Here is a 16,288-nt window from a genome sequence, read left to right as displayed (position 1 = left end):
TGGGTCCAAATTCCCCTTTTTATAAGGACACCAGTCCTATTGGATTTAGGGCCCACCCTAAATCAATAGCACCTGATCCTAACCTGCTTGCACCTGCCAAGACCCAGTTTCCAAATAGGTTACAGCCCCAGGTTCCAGCTGGACCTGCTTTGTTGGGAGACACTCTTCAGGCCAGTACAGGCGGGATGCTGAGCGTGAGCGAGACTGGAGGGGTCCGGTGTGGGAGGCATGAGCCTCTGCCTCTCAGGGAGGGACTCTGAGGCCCAGACGCTCTCCCAACTTTCTTCTCCTGGTCGCCCCACCCATCCCCTTTCTTTCGGCCTTCTCCAAAGACCTAGGCCAAGTCTCTTATATTACAGATGGGGCACCGAGGACCAGAAAGAGGCACAGCTGGCCCCCAGGTCACTCAGCCAGTCGGGGGCAAAGCGGGCACTAGATGCGCACCACTGATACCTGCCTCAACCCCACCCCAACTTTGCCTCCCTGTCACCCTCCGGGCCTCAGACTTTACTGAGTGGGGGCAGGGATGCTGGCTGGTGCCTTCCCACAGGCATCCCTGTTTGTCCAGCTGCACCCCTGACCCTGGATAACAGTAAGTAGCCACAATGACGGTCGCCCCTCAGTTTGCCTGTCTGTGCCAGGCCTAGCTACGTGTGGGGCTTAGCAAACGCAGTCTCGAATTCTCCCAACCAGCGTGAAGGTGGCTGCTGCTGACCTCAGGGCCTCCGACAGTGCTGCAACTGGTCTCCAATGAACAAACCAAATGAGCCCATTTCATAGATGAGGAAAGTGAGGTTGGGAGAGGGACTTGGAGGGATGTTTCATACATATGACTTCTGGAGTTTTCTAGATTCCTAGTTTTAGGTGGACTGAGACTGCATGCCTCTGATATATTCATTTTCGGTTAGTAAACTGACTCCAAGTTCGTGCAGGAACTAAAAACTATGTCCTCGATTGGGGGATTCTGCCGAGGGCACTGGGCCTTCATCACTTGAACACGTTTGGGAACTGTGAGGTCACCAGGGACCACTCTATCCATTTTGCAGATGGTCATAAACTGAGGTTCCCTCAGCTGGGCCCTCTATCTCTAGATCCAGCTGTTCTAGTGAGGCTGGGATGGGTGAGAGCAAAGCAAAACAGGCAATAGGGGGGCTCTGGGAAGCCTCAACCAGAGCACTCTGGCTCTCACCCTTCCCAGCTCTGCACCCTCATGTGGGCAGTGGGACCTGTGGCCAGGCCAAGATGGGGTAATACTCATGACAAGCACCTGGGCACCCGCGCGGTTGATGCTGTGGGGGCTGCTTCCCTGTTGGTGCAGGGGAAATTTGAGATTATGAATATGTTGGGGACAACTCTGAAGATCAAGGCAAGATTGCCGATGCTGCTGACGGGTGAGCAAGGGGGGAGGTGGGGTGTGGGGCGGGGCGGGGAGAGGGAGGGGGAGGACTGTCCACAGGCCTGGAACAGGCCCGTAAGGTGGGGGCAGGCAGGGCAGCCCAGTGAGAGGGTCGGAGCTGAGAGTGAGCTGGGGGAAGCCGGCCTTTCTTAACCCTTGCTCGCTCCCGCCCCTGCCCTCAGGGCCTGCCTTCCCCTCAGGGCCTGGGAGTGAGGGCCCTGAGAATTTCGCAGCCGAGGCCGCATGCTCTACTCCTAGGCTTCAGCAGACACTGAAGGGGCACGTGGAGAAGCTCCTGGAGCTCTGCCCAGCCCCCTGGGGGTCTGGTGCCTCTACAGAAAGTCTAAACCCTCAGGGACACCACCCTCCTTACCCAGCCGGGGGGCAGGCGGCCAGCCTTTCACACACGTTAGATCAGGGGCAGCCACCAGGGGGCGCCAAGTGGTCCCGTTTGCATCCTCTCTGCGGGCAGCCGATACATCGATCCACCGGGGTGGGGTGGGGGTGGGGAGAGGTGTTACAGCTCAGCCCTGGGCTCCTGTGTGTGTGTGTGTGTGTGTGTGTGTGTGTGTGTGTTACAGCTCAGCCCTGGGCTCCTGTGTGTGTGTGTGTGTGTGTGTTACAGCTCAGCCCTGGGCTCCTGTGTGTGTGTGTGTGTGTGTGTGTTACAGCTCAGCCCTGGGCTCCTGTGTGTGTGTGTGTGTGTGTGTGTTACAGCTCAGCCCTGGGCTCCTCTGTGTGTGTGTGTGTGTGTGTGTGTGTGTGTGTGTTACAGCTCAGCCCTGGGTTCGTGTGTGTGTGTGTGTGTGTGTTACAGCTCAGCCCTGGGCTCCTGTGTGTGTGTGTGTGTGTGTGTGTGTTACAGCTCAGCCCTGGGCTCCTGTGTGTGTGTGTGTGTGTGTGTGTGTGTTACAGCTCAGCCCTGGGCTCGTGTGTGTGTGTGTGTGTGTGTGTTACAGCTCAGCCCTGGGCTCCTGTGTGTGTAGCACGTCAGCACTTCTTGGAACTGACCTCCATCACCTTTTCATGGGGGGGGGGGGGCAGGCAGGTGCCTGGGATAGAAGCCAAGAGAAAACTCACCCCTTTCTCTTACTTGGGTCCCTGAAGGTTGCAGAAAAGTGGGATACCTCTAGTCTAAGACCTCCCAGTGAAGGCACCCCACGACTCAGAACGTCCCACTCTCAGGGAACTCTGAAGGTCTAACCCAGGCTTCTGTGGTGACCCTACCAAGAAGTCACACAACCTCTGCTCGCATACTTCTAATGACAGGGAGCTCCCCACCTTAGGCTGATGGCTGTTTATGGCCAAATTTAATAGGTCTTCAGATCGCTAAGGACAAAATTCTCTCCCCCAGGATAGACACTCCCAATTCCTGAAACTGTCACTACCAGTTCCCCTCCTGCAGAGAACCTTAGTCCTGTGCTTCTAGTGCCAAGCCTGACCATGTCACCTGCTTTAAGGCACAGACCTCAATAAACACCTTTCTTCGGCGATTCTTCCAGCTTGTGGTTAACTGAGAGCCTATGACCTAAGCTGTTTTACCCAGGCTGGCCTTTAATCCTCACCTGTCACCCCTTCCCCGGCAGCTTTGTGATTAATCTGGGCCAGGGGACAGATAAGCTGGACCTGCATTTCAACCCGGGCTTTGGTGAATCCACCATTGTCTGCAACTCTGGACGGCAACAACTGGGGGCAGGAGCAACCGGAAGATCACTTGTGCTTCAGCCCAGGGTCAGACGCCAAGGTGAGGTAGAAGGAAAAAGGGGCCTGAGGACGTCAAAGGGAGAGCCCAGGTGGCAGGGAACCCTGGCCTAGACAGTGTTGGCACTGTCCGAGCACCGGGCACTGCCTTGGCCCATTTTCAGGGTGCCTCCTGCCTCCCTGACACCCTCCCTCCCACTGCAGTTCACCGTAACCTTTGAGTGACAAATTCAAGGTGAAGCTGCCAGGTGGGCGTCAGTTGGCCTTTCCCAACAGGCTGGGCCACAGCAGCCGGAGCTACCTGAGCGTGCTGGGTGGGTTCAACAGCTCCTCCCCCAAGCCTGAGCTCGCAGCACCTCACCGAAGCTTCTTCCCAGCCACGGGGCATCCATGGCCCCTGGGGCCTGGCTCCCCACCTCTGGCCCCTCTGGCCCCATTTTCCTCCCCCAAGGCTAAGGCCAAACTTCAGAATCCACCTTTATCCTTTCTGTGGCAGAAATTGTGGTTCGTGTTCCCCATGCATTTTAATGCTCATGAGGCAGAGGAGGAAACTGAGGCACAAGGTCATAGGACTACCAAGTTGGGGCTGGGACACACCTCCAAACACCTCTAAGCACTGACTCCTGACTACCTATCCCCTGTTATCACCAGGGCAAGTGCCAAGCTGCCCCGTGGGATTAGAGGCAGGTACTGGTTCCAGGCGCCTGGGCCAGGGGCTGTTCCCGGAACTGCAGATAAGGGCTCCCACCTGGGTCTCTTATCTCGGGAACATTCATTCCAGCCTGGTTACTCATTACCCCTCTCGGCCCCTCCGTTCACTGGGGGCCCTGAGGGGGTCCTTGGCTTCCAAACCCAATGCTGAGGGTATTTAAGCAGGTGGAGCTGACACTGTACTCCCAGGTCCCCAGACATCTTGCAGAACACCTTTTATCAAAAAAGCCATTTTTAATCAGGACCCAGAGGCAGGTCTGGGGTGCGCAGGAAGGTGGGAGATCACACCTGGTTTTACCTTGAGGCTTCTGGGACGAGTGAGGGTGGGGCTGGGAATGCTGGGGAAGCAGCCTTAGTGAGGGCTGGGGCTCAGGGATGCAGCAGGACCCTGCTGGGGGCAGCTCCAGGGTGAGCTGGGGCAGCCGGTCCCTTTGGGAGGAGACAAAGGCCCTGTGTGATATGCTCCCTATCCCCCACCCCGCAAGGACAGCTTGCCCAGCACAAAGGCGGCACTGTAAGGCTGGGCCCTCCAGCCAGTGGGGGCGGGGCCGCAGGAATGGCCACTGGGTCCAGAGTGGCAGTGGGGGAAGCAGGTCAGTTCGGCAGGGCCCTTGGGGAACAGCCAGGTCCCAGAACAAGCCTGGCCTTCCTCCCATGTCTGTCCGGCAGAGGCGTGGGGGGTTCGGGGGCAACTTAGGTTCTCCCACCTATCATTGCAGAACCCAGCTGTCAGGTGAGGGGCGGGCTCTGCCCCTGGGCTCTTCACGGGCAGTGCCTGAGGCTGGGCAGGGGCCTGGGCCCGTGCCCAGCGGTTCACACCTTGACCTCGTCGTCCTCGGCATCGGCAAACTCGAAGGTGTTTGCTTGCACCGTGCTGGGCACAGAGGCCCTGCTGCCTGCCTGGGGCGCCCCCCACTCTTCATCCAGGCTCTCCCAAGAGGCCCGGCCCTGAGGCAGCACCTTCACCAGCTCCCGCCGAGCATCCATCTCAGTATAGTGGCGGCTGCCCCGGTTGCCACTCCAGCCTGCTCCCCAGTGCCTGCCAGGGGCCATGTCAGCAGGTGCACGGGGACACTCTCCCACCAGGCTGGCCTTTGCCTCAGCCACTGGGCCCAACCCAGTGGTTACCCCATTGGGGCACCGTCCATGGGGTGGAGGGCTTGAGGCAGGGGCTGGGGGGTTTGCAGTAGGGGCTGGAGGGTTTGCTGCAGGGGCTGAGGGGTTTTCCGCGGGGGCTGAGGCTGGGGTCTCAGCTACAGAGGCATCAGAGAGGCTCATGACCCCCAGCAGCTCGCTGAGGAGAGAGGGCCCAAGGTCGAGGTCCAGGCGGAAGGACAGGAGGGAGTCAGAGCGGCGAAGCTCAGGTTCAGAGGGGAAGGAACTGTCGCGGTCTTGGTCACGAGGCTTTTCTTGGCGAGGCACGCGGGAGATAGTGCAGAACCCGGAGTCCAGGCCTAGAAGAGAAATGGGGAGCAGGATCAGAGCTGGGGTTCCTGACCAGCAATTGGGGAGGGGAGAGGTAGGACCAACCCCAACTTGCTATGTGTACTCTCTAGCAAGTCTCTCCCCAACCTGGACTCAGTTTGTCCCTTCTTTCCAGTGCAGGGAAGCCTGTAGTCTCTCATGGGATCCTCCCATCAACCCTGGAAGCTGACAAAGGACATAATCTTCGTTCCCATTTTACAGAGGAAGAAAGTGAGGCTCAAGAGGGAAGGGCTCGCCCAGGGCTAGTCTGATGTGGTGGAACCCAGCCTGGAGCCCAGATCTCCTGTCTCAGTTCCCACTGTGAACTTGGCCATGGCCCCTGGTCTCCTCCCATGACAGTGGCCAATGGCTGAAGGGTGAACCCACAAAGTATGGGCTGGTCGCAGGGATGAAACCAGCAGCCAAGGTCCGACTGCATAGAAGTCACAGACTCAAAGGATGCCCTCCAAAAGTCCAGCCCCTGGCTCCAGGGCTACACAGCCTGAGGCACAGCGGTGTTACTGTGCGCCAGCCCTCAGGGGGTTCTGAGCAGCGGCCCCCAGGGGGAGCACTAGAGGCAGCCGCCTGTCGTGGGGCAAGGGCTGCAGCGCAGGGAATGGCCACCAGGTGGCAGCAGGAACCTTGGTTCCCAGGTGAGCTGTCCAGCGGAGCCGGGCAGCAGCCGCCTCCCCCCCCAGGGCAGGGGGCCCTGGCTTCTGTCCCTGTGAGTGGTTGTCCAGATCTGTCAGTGTATTTTAGGGAGTGGGCTGGTTCCCACCACCTGACCCCTCCCCACCCGTGGCCTGGGGTTTGGGCCTCACCTCCACGGTGATGCCAAACTACTATGGGGAAAAGAGCTCACTTGGAGGCTTGGGTAAACCATTGAACCCCGTGGGTCTCAACATCTGAAAAACGGGCAGACAACCCAGGCCCTCACCATAACTGGAGTGGCCGTCGGTGGAGGCAGCGGGGCTGCTGTTGAAGCTGAACTTGCTCACCACGAGGCTGTCGTAGGCAGCCTGGTTGAGCTGCGGCAGGGAGATGGCGTTCTTGATGATGGGGGAGACGGCAGGTGGAGCCGGCGAGGCTGGCTGTGGGGTAGCTATCCGCCGGGGCAGCGCCCCCACTCTGCGCACCTGCTGTAGCTTCTTGGCCAGGAAGCTGCGGGGTGAGCGGTGGGTGCCTCCGGAGCTGCCACCGTGGTTGCTGAGGAAGGAGGTGTCACCAAAGACGTCCCCACCACGGCCCACGTGCATGGTGTGTCGGAAGTCCCCGAGTGGGGGGCTGATCATGTCTGCAGTCAGCCGCCTCTTCCCATGCGAGCTGGACACCCAGCCCACGGGTGAAAGCTTGCCCAGGCTCATGACAGGGGGTCCTCGGGTTCCCTGGGGGCCCGGCATCAGCTCTGGCAGGTCACAGGTGCTGGTCCATGCCCAGCTGGGGCGTGGGGCAGGTGGCGGGTCCACTTTGCAGTTCCCTTCTTCTTGGCGTCAGGGGTGGACGGAAGCTGTTCCTCTGTTCTCCTAAGGTGCTGCCCCCAAATGCTGAGGCTGTGGGGGGTCCATGGTCTCTCCTTGAGGCCTGGCTCCTGGCCCGGTGGGATCAGCTGTAGACGTTCTGTCCAAAAAGAGTAGGCACAAGACGCGCCTCAAACATGGACAGCCCCTCTCCTGCCCAGGTGGAGACCTGAAAGAAAGACAGAAGGTGATGGTAGGCCCGGGGACCCTGGGGCCAAACAACATCAGCTACAGAGAATGCACAATGACCACCGACGACAGGGGCAGGGGCACTGACAAACTGCTGACAGACGCGGAGGAGGACTCACTGTGTGGGTCCATGCATAGGAAACTTAACAGGCAAAACCGAACAATTCAGGTAGAAATCAGAATTGGGGTTGCCTGTGAGCAGGTATTGATGGGGAGGGAGCACAAAAAATTCAGAGCTGTACACTTACAACGTATATGGTCATTTATTAAACGCCTACTAAGTGCCAGTGACTTATGTTCATCACTCACTTAACCCACACAAGAGCCCTGAGGGAGGCACTATAGTAGAGGGGAGAAACTGAGGCAAAGAAGTGAAGTGACTTGCCTGAGGCTACACAGGAGGAAATGGAGAATCGGGGCCCCTAAACCCAGGTCCCTGGAACCCTAAGCTACACTGCCTCCTGCTGGACGGTTGAGCAAGTCACCTCCCTTCTCCGTAGGTAAAACTGTCTTCCAGTGAGAGTGGCGGGAGGGAGGAGGTGCTCAGGGAACCTCAGTGACCGGCTGTGCCAACAGCCTATACAGGGGTTCCTAAGGACCCTCCCCCTTCAAGGTGCTTCCTGAGAAAAGGATCCTGTGGTCAAATGTGGCTTTTTCCAGATGTCTCCTGCATGCCCGAGGCTCTGACAAGGCCCGGAGGAAAGAACTTTGTCATAGTTTGTCACAGTTTTGTAGGAGCCTTGTCGTCTCATCAGGGAAAATGTTTTGGAAAAAGCTTGGCTGGTACCAAAAGCTATTCCCTTGCCTACTCCCTCCGCTCCTAATCTCCCGCAACCAATTTTTTTCTGAACTCCTCTTGGTCTGACCCTATCCCTTCTAGTATCATAGAAAGTTCTGGCTAAAGGATGTCTATGGGCCTATGGTCCAACCTCCAGTTTTTCTGTGGCCCAGAGAAGGGTCAAACTTGCTCAAGGTCACATGAAGAGAGCTAGTCAAGACTTGAACTCAGAGCTTCTGACTCATATTGTTTGACAGGTTCCTGGAGCCGACTCTAGTCTCCCCAGATTGGCCACGCGCTCTGAGGGTGGGGCACCGGTCTGGATTTTCCTGCCTTCTTCCTTCCCAGCACCCAGCTTGGTCTTTGCGCATGGCAAGTGCCAAATCAATACCGGTTTAATCAGGAGATCTTCGTGCCACAGGATAACCTTCATGCTAAACGACCACCCCTTGCTACCTTCTGAGCGAGGGTCAGTGTGCGATTCAGTGGCCTCACCATGTGACCTGGGCAAGTCACTTACCTCCACGGGCCTGGGACCTCAGCTGATAAAAGCTGATAATGATCCTTAACTCCAACACCTAGATCTGAGATCTGAGTCTCAACTTTTTTTTTTTTTTAACATTGCTGCCACCTCCAAGCATAAAAATCTCAATACTGCCCTTTGAATGTTATTTGAAATTCAAAATAGGTTAAATAACAAGATAAAAACAAAGAAGGCAATAAAACAAAGCTTGCTTTGTTTTCTGACTACATTCTCTTTCCTTCCCACCATCTGACCCTCCCCCAACCATAACTCCTCCCCTGGGGGGGGCGGTTCTGAATCATCCCTTCCCCTGGCACCCCTGGCACCAAGAAGTCCCCGCGGAATGTTTGCTGTAGCTATGAGTCCTGCTGCAGTTGGCCACCCATTACGTGATGTCATCTGATTCTCCAACAGCCCCTCAGAGGTGCCGGGTTAGCCCCTTCCACAGGGAGAGCCATGGTTTGGAGGGAAGGGACTTGGCCAAGGTCACATGGCACAGGCCAGGCTCGCCTGCTCTGCAGATGAGAGATGACTGTAAGAAACTGTGGTGGGGGGGAATAATTCTGAAATGCCACGTGAAGAGGTCACTGTGTCTGCCATGTGGCCACACCTACTTCTCTCCTATCCCCCCAATTCCCTGGCTCTTGAAGCAGCCCCTCCTCTCTCAGCAAAAGGGACTCCCACTGAACCCCCATGGCCACTGTGACTTGGGAGACCAGCTTCTGCCTCAATCTTGTGATGATCTCACCTCCCAAATGCCTCTGGGCACCTCCAAAAGGTCTCCACCTGCCCACTGCAGTAGAGAGACCCTGTCATGCTGTGGAGCTGGGGGCAGGACACCAACACTGGGGACCTGTTTCTCCCACGTGGAAAACAAGAATAGCATAGAAGGCTGGGGCCCTCCCAGGAACACTGGAAGGGAGGAAGGTGCTGTGATTAAACTCCCAGATGCTGGAGCAGGGCGGCTCTAGGTTCAAACCCAACATCCTTATACTAACATCTCTCATTCCGGGGACTCTAGGTGGCAGCTGTTTGGCACTTGATGCTGACACAAGGTATTGCTGGCAATCAGGTGTGTGCTCTGGATGTCCTCGCACAAGTCTGACCTCCCCTCACTAGCCTTGGAATACTACCTGCTAATGGTCACAACATCCATTTTACAGATGAAAAAACAAGATACGAAGAGAATTAACTTGCCCCAGGCCACAGAACAGAATAAGGGGAGTGGCTGGGAACTTCCCAGGATTCTACCATCAGCAGTAAAGGCCAGGGGAGGGTGAAGACTCCAGGGGTGTGAGGGAGCGTTGCTGGAGGAGGCCATGGCCAGCCCCTGAGCATGGGAAGGGCAGGTCCGGGACCGGGAGACTCAGCTCTGCAGATTCCGTGTGCCTGTGTCCGGGGCGAGCCTGGTCACCATGCAGCCTCGGGGTCCGGGAGTCCTTACATTCACCCTACAGAGGATAGTCAGGCCTGTGCACATGGTAAGAGTCGCTGGGGTGGTAATGGCCGCACAGACCAGGTTTGAGGCCCCAGGCGGGGACCGCGTTCTAGGAGAGGCCAGCAGGGGCCGCTGTGGAGCCACGTGGTTGGGGGGGCCCGGAGCCGGCCCGACTGCGGGGGTGGCCGAGGCGCAGGCGGGGGCGGCCGCGCGCGGCTCTCACCTGGGAGTCACCCCCAGGCCGCGGCGTGTGCCAGCCGCGCCGCCTCCGGTCCCCGAGGCAGTCGCGTGCACGCAGCCGCCTCCCTGAGTGTCCGCTGGGTAACACCACCCCTCCCGAAGGGCGGCGGGCCCCGACCTCGGTTAGCGCCCTGGAATAGGGGGCTAACTCCTTGGGGGCTGGCTTCTCAGACCCGTCAAAGCGAGCCGCTTCAAGGTGGAGAGACGGGGAAACTGAGGCCGGGAAAGAGTAGCAAGCGTCTGCAATCTCAGCCGGCCAAGATTAGGAAGGGGGCGCACCGTGGGCTACAGGGGGCGGTAGGGGGAAGCGTGCGCGCGTGTGTGCGCGCGTGCGGAGTCGCTTCGAGCCCCAGCACCCCCAGTGAGAGCCAAGTCGTGCCCCGGGCCGGCGGGGCGGCTGCGGGCCGAGCCCCCGCGGAGCCGGGCTTCGGTCCCCGCGCCGCGTTCCGAGTCAGCCCCTTGTCCTCTCTGAGCCACTTTCCCGTCTAGAGCACGGGCTTCAAACTTCGCGGGTCTTGCGAGGATCTCGAGGGCCGTCGGAATTGGAAGTCCGGGAAAGACTCGAGACCGAAAACCTCCCCCGGGGGCCCCGGGTTAGAGGCGGAGGGTCGCGCCGGGGGGAAGGGGACAGCCCGCTGCGGGCCCGAGGGGAACCGGACGGGATGACCTCATCCGCTGCTCCGGCCTGGAATGCAGCGGTTGGGGAGGGGGCAGGGTGCTCGGTGCATCCCCCAGCGCCCCCCCACTTCCCGCTCTCCGCGCCGGCCCCGAGCAGCCCTCATTCCGGCACAGCGCCCCCTCCCCGTTCCTTCCCTTCCCAGGGCAGGAAGGGGCACAGACGGCTCTCTGCTCGCCCCCTCCTCCTGCCACCCAGTTTACCGCTCCCCCCAAACCTCTGCCCCTCTCCGCCAGCCTGGAACATGGCAAAACCACCCCAAACTTGGAGCGCCCGCGCGCTGCTCCGCGCCTGGCACTCCAGGCCTTCCTGTTGGCACCCGGGCGCCTTCGGCGGACGGGCCCCCTCACCCGCCCCAGCCCGGGGAGCCTAGGAGGGTGCAGAGTCCCCGCGGGCGCCGCGTCCCGCCGCGCCCCCGCTCGGGGACCTGCGGGCCAGCTCGCTGTTACCTTCTCTCCGCGAGCCCCCGGGCCGGGCCGACAGCGGACGCGGTGGCGGCGGCGGCGGCGCGTCCCGGCGCGCAGCTGGGAGAGTGGCTGGGCCGGTCTGCGCCGCCCTGGCCGCGGGCTCCGCGGGCTGGCTCCGGGGCGGGGGCGGGGTGTGGGCGCGCGCCCTCCCCCCGCCCCCTCCCCGCCCGCGGGCGGGGCCGGCCCCCTCCGGGGCCCCTCCCGGGCACCCAGCTCGCCGCCCAGAGCAGCGGCGGGAGCGGGAGGGGGAGTGGCGGGGGCTCCAGCCAGCCGCCCGGGGTTAGGAGGAGCCAGGGAATGTGAGGGTTGTCCGGGCTAGGCGACTCGGGTCATCTGCAGCCCAGCCCTCCCCCCCGCCCCCCCCCCCCCCGCGCTCTGCGTGGTCTAGGGGCGCCCCGACCTGATAACTCGCTCCCGGCCTCTCCAGCCACTTCCTGCGGGAGTTTCGGGAACCGGGAAGCCTGGCCTTGGAGGCCTTGAATGCCAGGGAGACCGCTTAGACCTTGAGTTTCCCCAGCTGGGGTGACCACTCCCCCTTTCTCCCAACCACCCATTCCTTTCCATCTTATACAGGCCCCGCAGGTGCCAAGACACAGACTTGAGCCAGACTCGGGGACAGGCCATGGCAGGCCACAGGTAGAGAGGTGTGTTGTGGTGGTCTCAATACATGGACCCTGAAACCCTACAGCACGCCTTCCTATTCCGCCCTGGCCATTACTTACCTTTTCTGAGCCTTAGTTTCCCTACCTGTAAAATGGGGTGATAAAAGCAGGCATCAGATGTTATGTTACTAAGTGCCCTTTGCTCTGTCAGCACCTAGGAGGCTTGCTGAACAGGTCAATGAGATCACACCTCAGATGGAGGGTTCAGAAAGCTTTATTAAGAGCACCCTCAACCCCGCTCCTGAGGGTCAGGGAGTCTGCTGTGCGCAGGACCCTGTGCCATCCTCTGGGAGGGGAGCTAGATCTCTGACTCCTGCTTCGGGTTCTTCTGTTCTCTCCTGATCCTCCCCTCGGACCGTGAACTCCCTGAGGACAGGCAGGAAGTCCTGGGGGCAGTCCTTGCATAGAGACCCCTACCAGGCTTGCAGGGAGGGGAGGGGCTCACTAAGGCTTCCTAGCGGAGGTGATACCCGAGTTAAGTTGTAAACGGTACACAGGCAGAGGGAAAGGCAGTGGAAGTGCCCACATACCTGGCAGGAGACAGCGCCAGCAAAGGGTTGGAGCTAAGGATCCCCACGAAGGAGGCAGGCCTGGCTGGAGGAAGTGGCCTGAGCATGGACCTGGCTGGGGACCAGGAGCCCTGTTTGCACACAGGTGGAGGAGACACGGTTTGTTCACAGAGTGCTGGGCTTTTTTCATTGTCTTCCTGAATCCTTGTGCTGGCCACCAAGGGAGGGGGTTATTTGCACAGCTGGAAAATGGGGAAACTGAGGTAAAAGAATTCTAGCCCCTGGTAGGGGCACGGTCAAGTGGCACAGGGGTACGATTGAGACTCCAGTCCATCAGAACTCTTTTTCTAGGGTCAGGCTTTGTCCCAGGAGAACTGGGAATAGTCTCAGAGGCGCTGAAGAGCATGGGTGAGGGAGAAGGGGGGCTGCACTTGAGAGGCAGGGACCAGTCAGTGGTGGGCACGGTCAAGGGCTGGGAGAGAACTGGGCCGGGTCTTGAGGGCTTAAGCTTGGGCCAGGTGCGCAGCCTCATGAGGCAGGGATGGGAGCAGCAGGCAGCGTGTGCATTTGGAAGCTCTGGTGTGCGCACAGAACGTACAGGAAGGACAGAGACGGAGGCAGGGACCACAAATAGCAGTGGCAATACCAGCATTTGTTGAGCATCTAGTGCATACCTGGCCCTACAGCCTCTTATAGCATCACCACATTTAGTCGTCGTGGGAGCCCCGTTGGGACTGTACTGGCTGCCATCATGTCCCATTTGCAGAGAAATTAAGTGACTTGCCCAGAGCTGTCCACTGCGGCAGGATGTCCTTACTTCCTGGTTTGCCCAGGACAGTCCCAGATGATGCCTACTGTCCCGGCGAAATTATTAATAGCACTTCCTTTCCCTCTCAAAGGTGATCGGGTTAGACGATAAATTACATGTCACTCTGGTCGGAGAGGGTCCTCAGAGCAGCTGGCAAAGGTGTGATGTCAGAGACCCAAACCCTGGCCATTGTGTGATGGTGGGCAAGGCACTTGGCTTCTCTGAGCCTCAAGTTTCTTGTCTATAAAATGGGTGTAATTCCAGCTACTTGTGGATATTTCCTACTTCTTGTGAGCCCCAGAGAGAGCTAAGAAAGCGGTCTTAAGGAAAATGGTCACAGCCTGCCACACACTCACTCTGTCCTCTTTAGCTCTGGTCTGGGGTTGGGCAGGGGACCTTCCTACTGTGTGTCAGGCACTTTCTCTCTGTTAGTTCACCCCAAGGCAACCCATGAGTCAGGAATTCTTTGCCCCATTTCACAGATGGGTAAAGTGAGGCTGAGAGGAGCGCTCATTCCTCATTTCCAGATAGGAGTACCTCTCTATGTAGGCTGCATTCTTGTTGGCTCCACTCCTGACTTAAGGATTCAACTCAGCTTTTCCCTCTGAAAAATGGGAGAAAGGGAGGGTCTGGGCGTCCCTGTAAAGGATGAGGGGGGTGGGCAGTCCCCATTTTCCATGGTTCCCTCCTCCCCCAACTTCCTGTGGTCCCCTTCCTTCCCCTGTCAAGCGGCTGTGCACAGGAGTGCGGGGGTTAACGCTGGCAGAGCTGTAATCACCGTGCAGAATGCAGAACAAATGCCTGCCAGCTGGGGACTGGGAGCTGCTAGGTGGGACTGGCTGCCTGGAGCTCAGGAGCCCCCATCTCCTCCCCTGTCCTGGAGGAATGAGGCCCCTCGGGCCGTAGTCACAGAGCTCAGCTGCCTCAACTGCCCCTGCAGGCTGGGTGGGCTGAGGCATGGGAAGGAGGCAGTTTCTGGGCAGGTCCTCGGTGGAGTGAGGGCGAAGGGGCAGGGTACAGCTAGAGAGGGGAACTTCCCCCTGGGGGACCCAGGAATGCCAGTGGCTGCCCAGCAGGCTCCAGTGAGGTTTGGAGTGGGAGCCTTGAGCCAAGTGAGCTGTCTTGGCCACAGCCCCCGGCCCCCAGCCCAGCCCAGCCCAGCCCTAGGGAGCATGTACCTTTTCCATCCCAAAGTCTGGCTGGGCTTTTGGTCAGTTTATGCATCTGCTCATTGATTGGTCTGCCCAGTCCTCTATCTCATGAGTGTCCACTGGTCCATCCACCCCCAGATGCAATTGCCCATCCTCCGTCTACCCATTGCCCACATGCCTACTTATCCATCTACTTACCCCTCCACCCATCTCTTTACCCACCTCCTTACCCACCCATCTGCTGACCTACTACCCACCCATTCAGTCACCTAACCACTTACCTCCCCCCGCTGACCCCGTTTACACCCCAGCCAGTCACCCATTTACTCCCACCCACCCATTCACCCACCTACATACCCATGCATCTCCCACCCCTCCATCTCACCATCCACTCTCTCCATCCAGCATCCCTGTTCCCTCTGCCCCCGCCTGCCCACCCGCCCACCCACTCGGCCCATCCATTCCCCATCCTTCCCGTAATGCTCTTACATGGACTCGCACCTGGCCTCTGTTGACCAACATGGGTCATTGAGCATGCCTCATCTTTCTCCCATGCAGAAACCTTGCTCACCTTCATCGGTGGGTCACCCTTGGGCAAAACATCCTTGAAGGCTGCTTTGAAATGTCACCTCCTCCTGGAGGGCCTCCTTCAGAGTGAGCTTTTCCCAGCACCTGGTCCATTCTCTATATTGGCATTTGTTGCCTGGGAAATCTTCAATAAGACAGTGATGCCTGTGCTCTGGGCACGTCTGAGGAATGAATGGTCATGGCCAGCATAGGAAGGGAGTCCTTGTCCCCTAAACTGGGCTGCAACCACCATAAGGACAGGTGCCTTTGTCCTGGGACCACTCCAGGGACACTCTCCATGGGCAGGATTCCTGGCGGGGGCTCAGACATGCCCCCACACTGCAGGGGGAGGGGGCAGCATTGGCTTCTCCAAGAGGGTTGTGCTGCGGCCGAGTTGCCAGCTAGGGGAGACAGGCAATGGGCTGAGGGGCTACCTGCCATGCTCCCACCTCTATGACCCAGCATGCATTGCCAGTCAGACAAACCCGAGTTGCCTCTCACTAGCAGAGTGACCCTGGACAAGCTACTTCCTCGCCTGGGCCTTCTTTTGCATCCTCTGTGATGAGCTACGAAGTTCACTCCTGACCTGTGGCCAATGGTTAAAGAAGGGTAGTTATTATTATTACTATTGTTATCATTTTTTTCCTTTCCTGGGAGGTGATTTCATTTAACACACAGTAAGTGCCTGCTGTGGGCTAGGGCTGGGCTGGGTACCTTCTGAGCAGCAGTGAGTAAGAAATGCAGTCTCTGCTCTCAAGACAAAGGCCAGGATATTGGTGGCGGTGAAGGGCCAAAATAGCAGTAAAAGGGGCCAGGGAGGCAAGGGACTGACTGAGGAGGGCCAGGGAGGCTTCCTGGAGGAGGTGGCATTTGAGTTGGGCCTTGTGTCTTGGGGTGATTGCCCAGAGGTAGAGCAGGCTTCTAGAGGGTAGAAGATGGTCTGGGAAGGTTGTTCTGTGGAGGGGGGAGAGGCCTTGCACACAGTGCTTTGGAAAGTGGCAGTGGGAGCCTTTGTGACAGGGGCTAGGCTGGCTCACCACCCTGTCCCCAGTGACAGCTGCCCTTAGGGGTCATAGGCCCTGGGGTGCCTTGACAGGGGACACTGAGGCCCAGAGAGGGTAACACTTGCCAGGGTAGCAAGTCTGTAATGGAGCTGGGAGTCCTGAGCTGCCTGCCATACCTCCCATGGTTGCCTTCATTGTGGGTGGGCATCTGTTGAGTGCCTACTGTGTGCCAGCTCCCAGTCTAACAGGACGAAACAGACAGGCTCACAGACAGTTAAGGCTCAGACAGAGCATAGGCTTGGCAGGGCTTCCAGAAAGGCTTCCTAGAGGTGGTAGTACGAGACTTTACACCAGCTGCGCAAACCAGAAGGTGTGAAACCAGGCTGGGTACACTGAGCGTGTGTGTCTGGCACTAGTGAGTGTGCCATGGGGAGTCAGCCAGAGTGATGGCCGAGAGCTGGGAGTCAGGGCCCCTCCTGGGGTTGGC

At 58.8% G+C, this 16,288-nt stretch overlaps 2 protein-coding genes across 2 annotated transcripts; one reads left to right on the top strand and one right to left on the bottom strand.

Annotated features, from left to right (window-relative positions):
* The first annotated feature begins 1,210 nt into the window (after positions 1 to 1,210).
* Positions 1,211 to 3,710, top strand: LGALS2 (galectin 2). The gene is given in 6 exon segments (XM_016223131.2): positions 1,211 to 1,361; positions 1,364 to 1,391; positions 2,983 to 3,066; positions 3,068 to 3,140; positions 3,302 to 3,318; positions 3,320 to 3,710. Coding segments are annotated over 6 exon segments (744 nt in total).
* Positions 3,711 to 4,041: 331 nt separating this feature from the next.
* Positions 4,042 to 6,856, bottom strand: CDC42EP1 (CDC42 effector protein 1). The gene is made up of 2 exons (XM_016223267.2): positions 6,210 to 6,856; positions 4,042 to 5,262 (listed from the first exon to the last, which is right to left on the bottom strand). The coding sequence occupies exons 1-2, from the start codon at positions 6,670 to 6,672 to the stop codon at positions 4,622 to 4,624; spliced, it is 1,104 nt and encodes a 367-aa protein (XP_016078753.2). The 5' UTR covers positions 6,673 to 6,856; the 3' UTR covers positions 4,042 to 4,621.
* Between the last annotated feature and the right edge of the window lie 9,432 nt (positions 6,857 to 16,288).

This window comes from Miniopterus natalensis, chromosome 2 (genome assembly GCF_054644295.1).
Source record: "Miniopterus natalensis isolate mMinNat1 chromosome 2, mMinNat1.hap1, whole genome shotgun sequence".
NCBI classification, from domain to species: domain Eukaryota; kingdom Metazoa; phylum Chordata; class Mammalia; order Chiroptera; family Miniopteridae; genus Miniopterus; species Miniopterus natalensis.
Note: the sequence above shows the minus strand (reverse complement) of the source record. Positions and strands in the feature narration are given on the sequence as shown.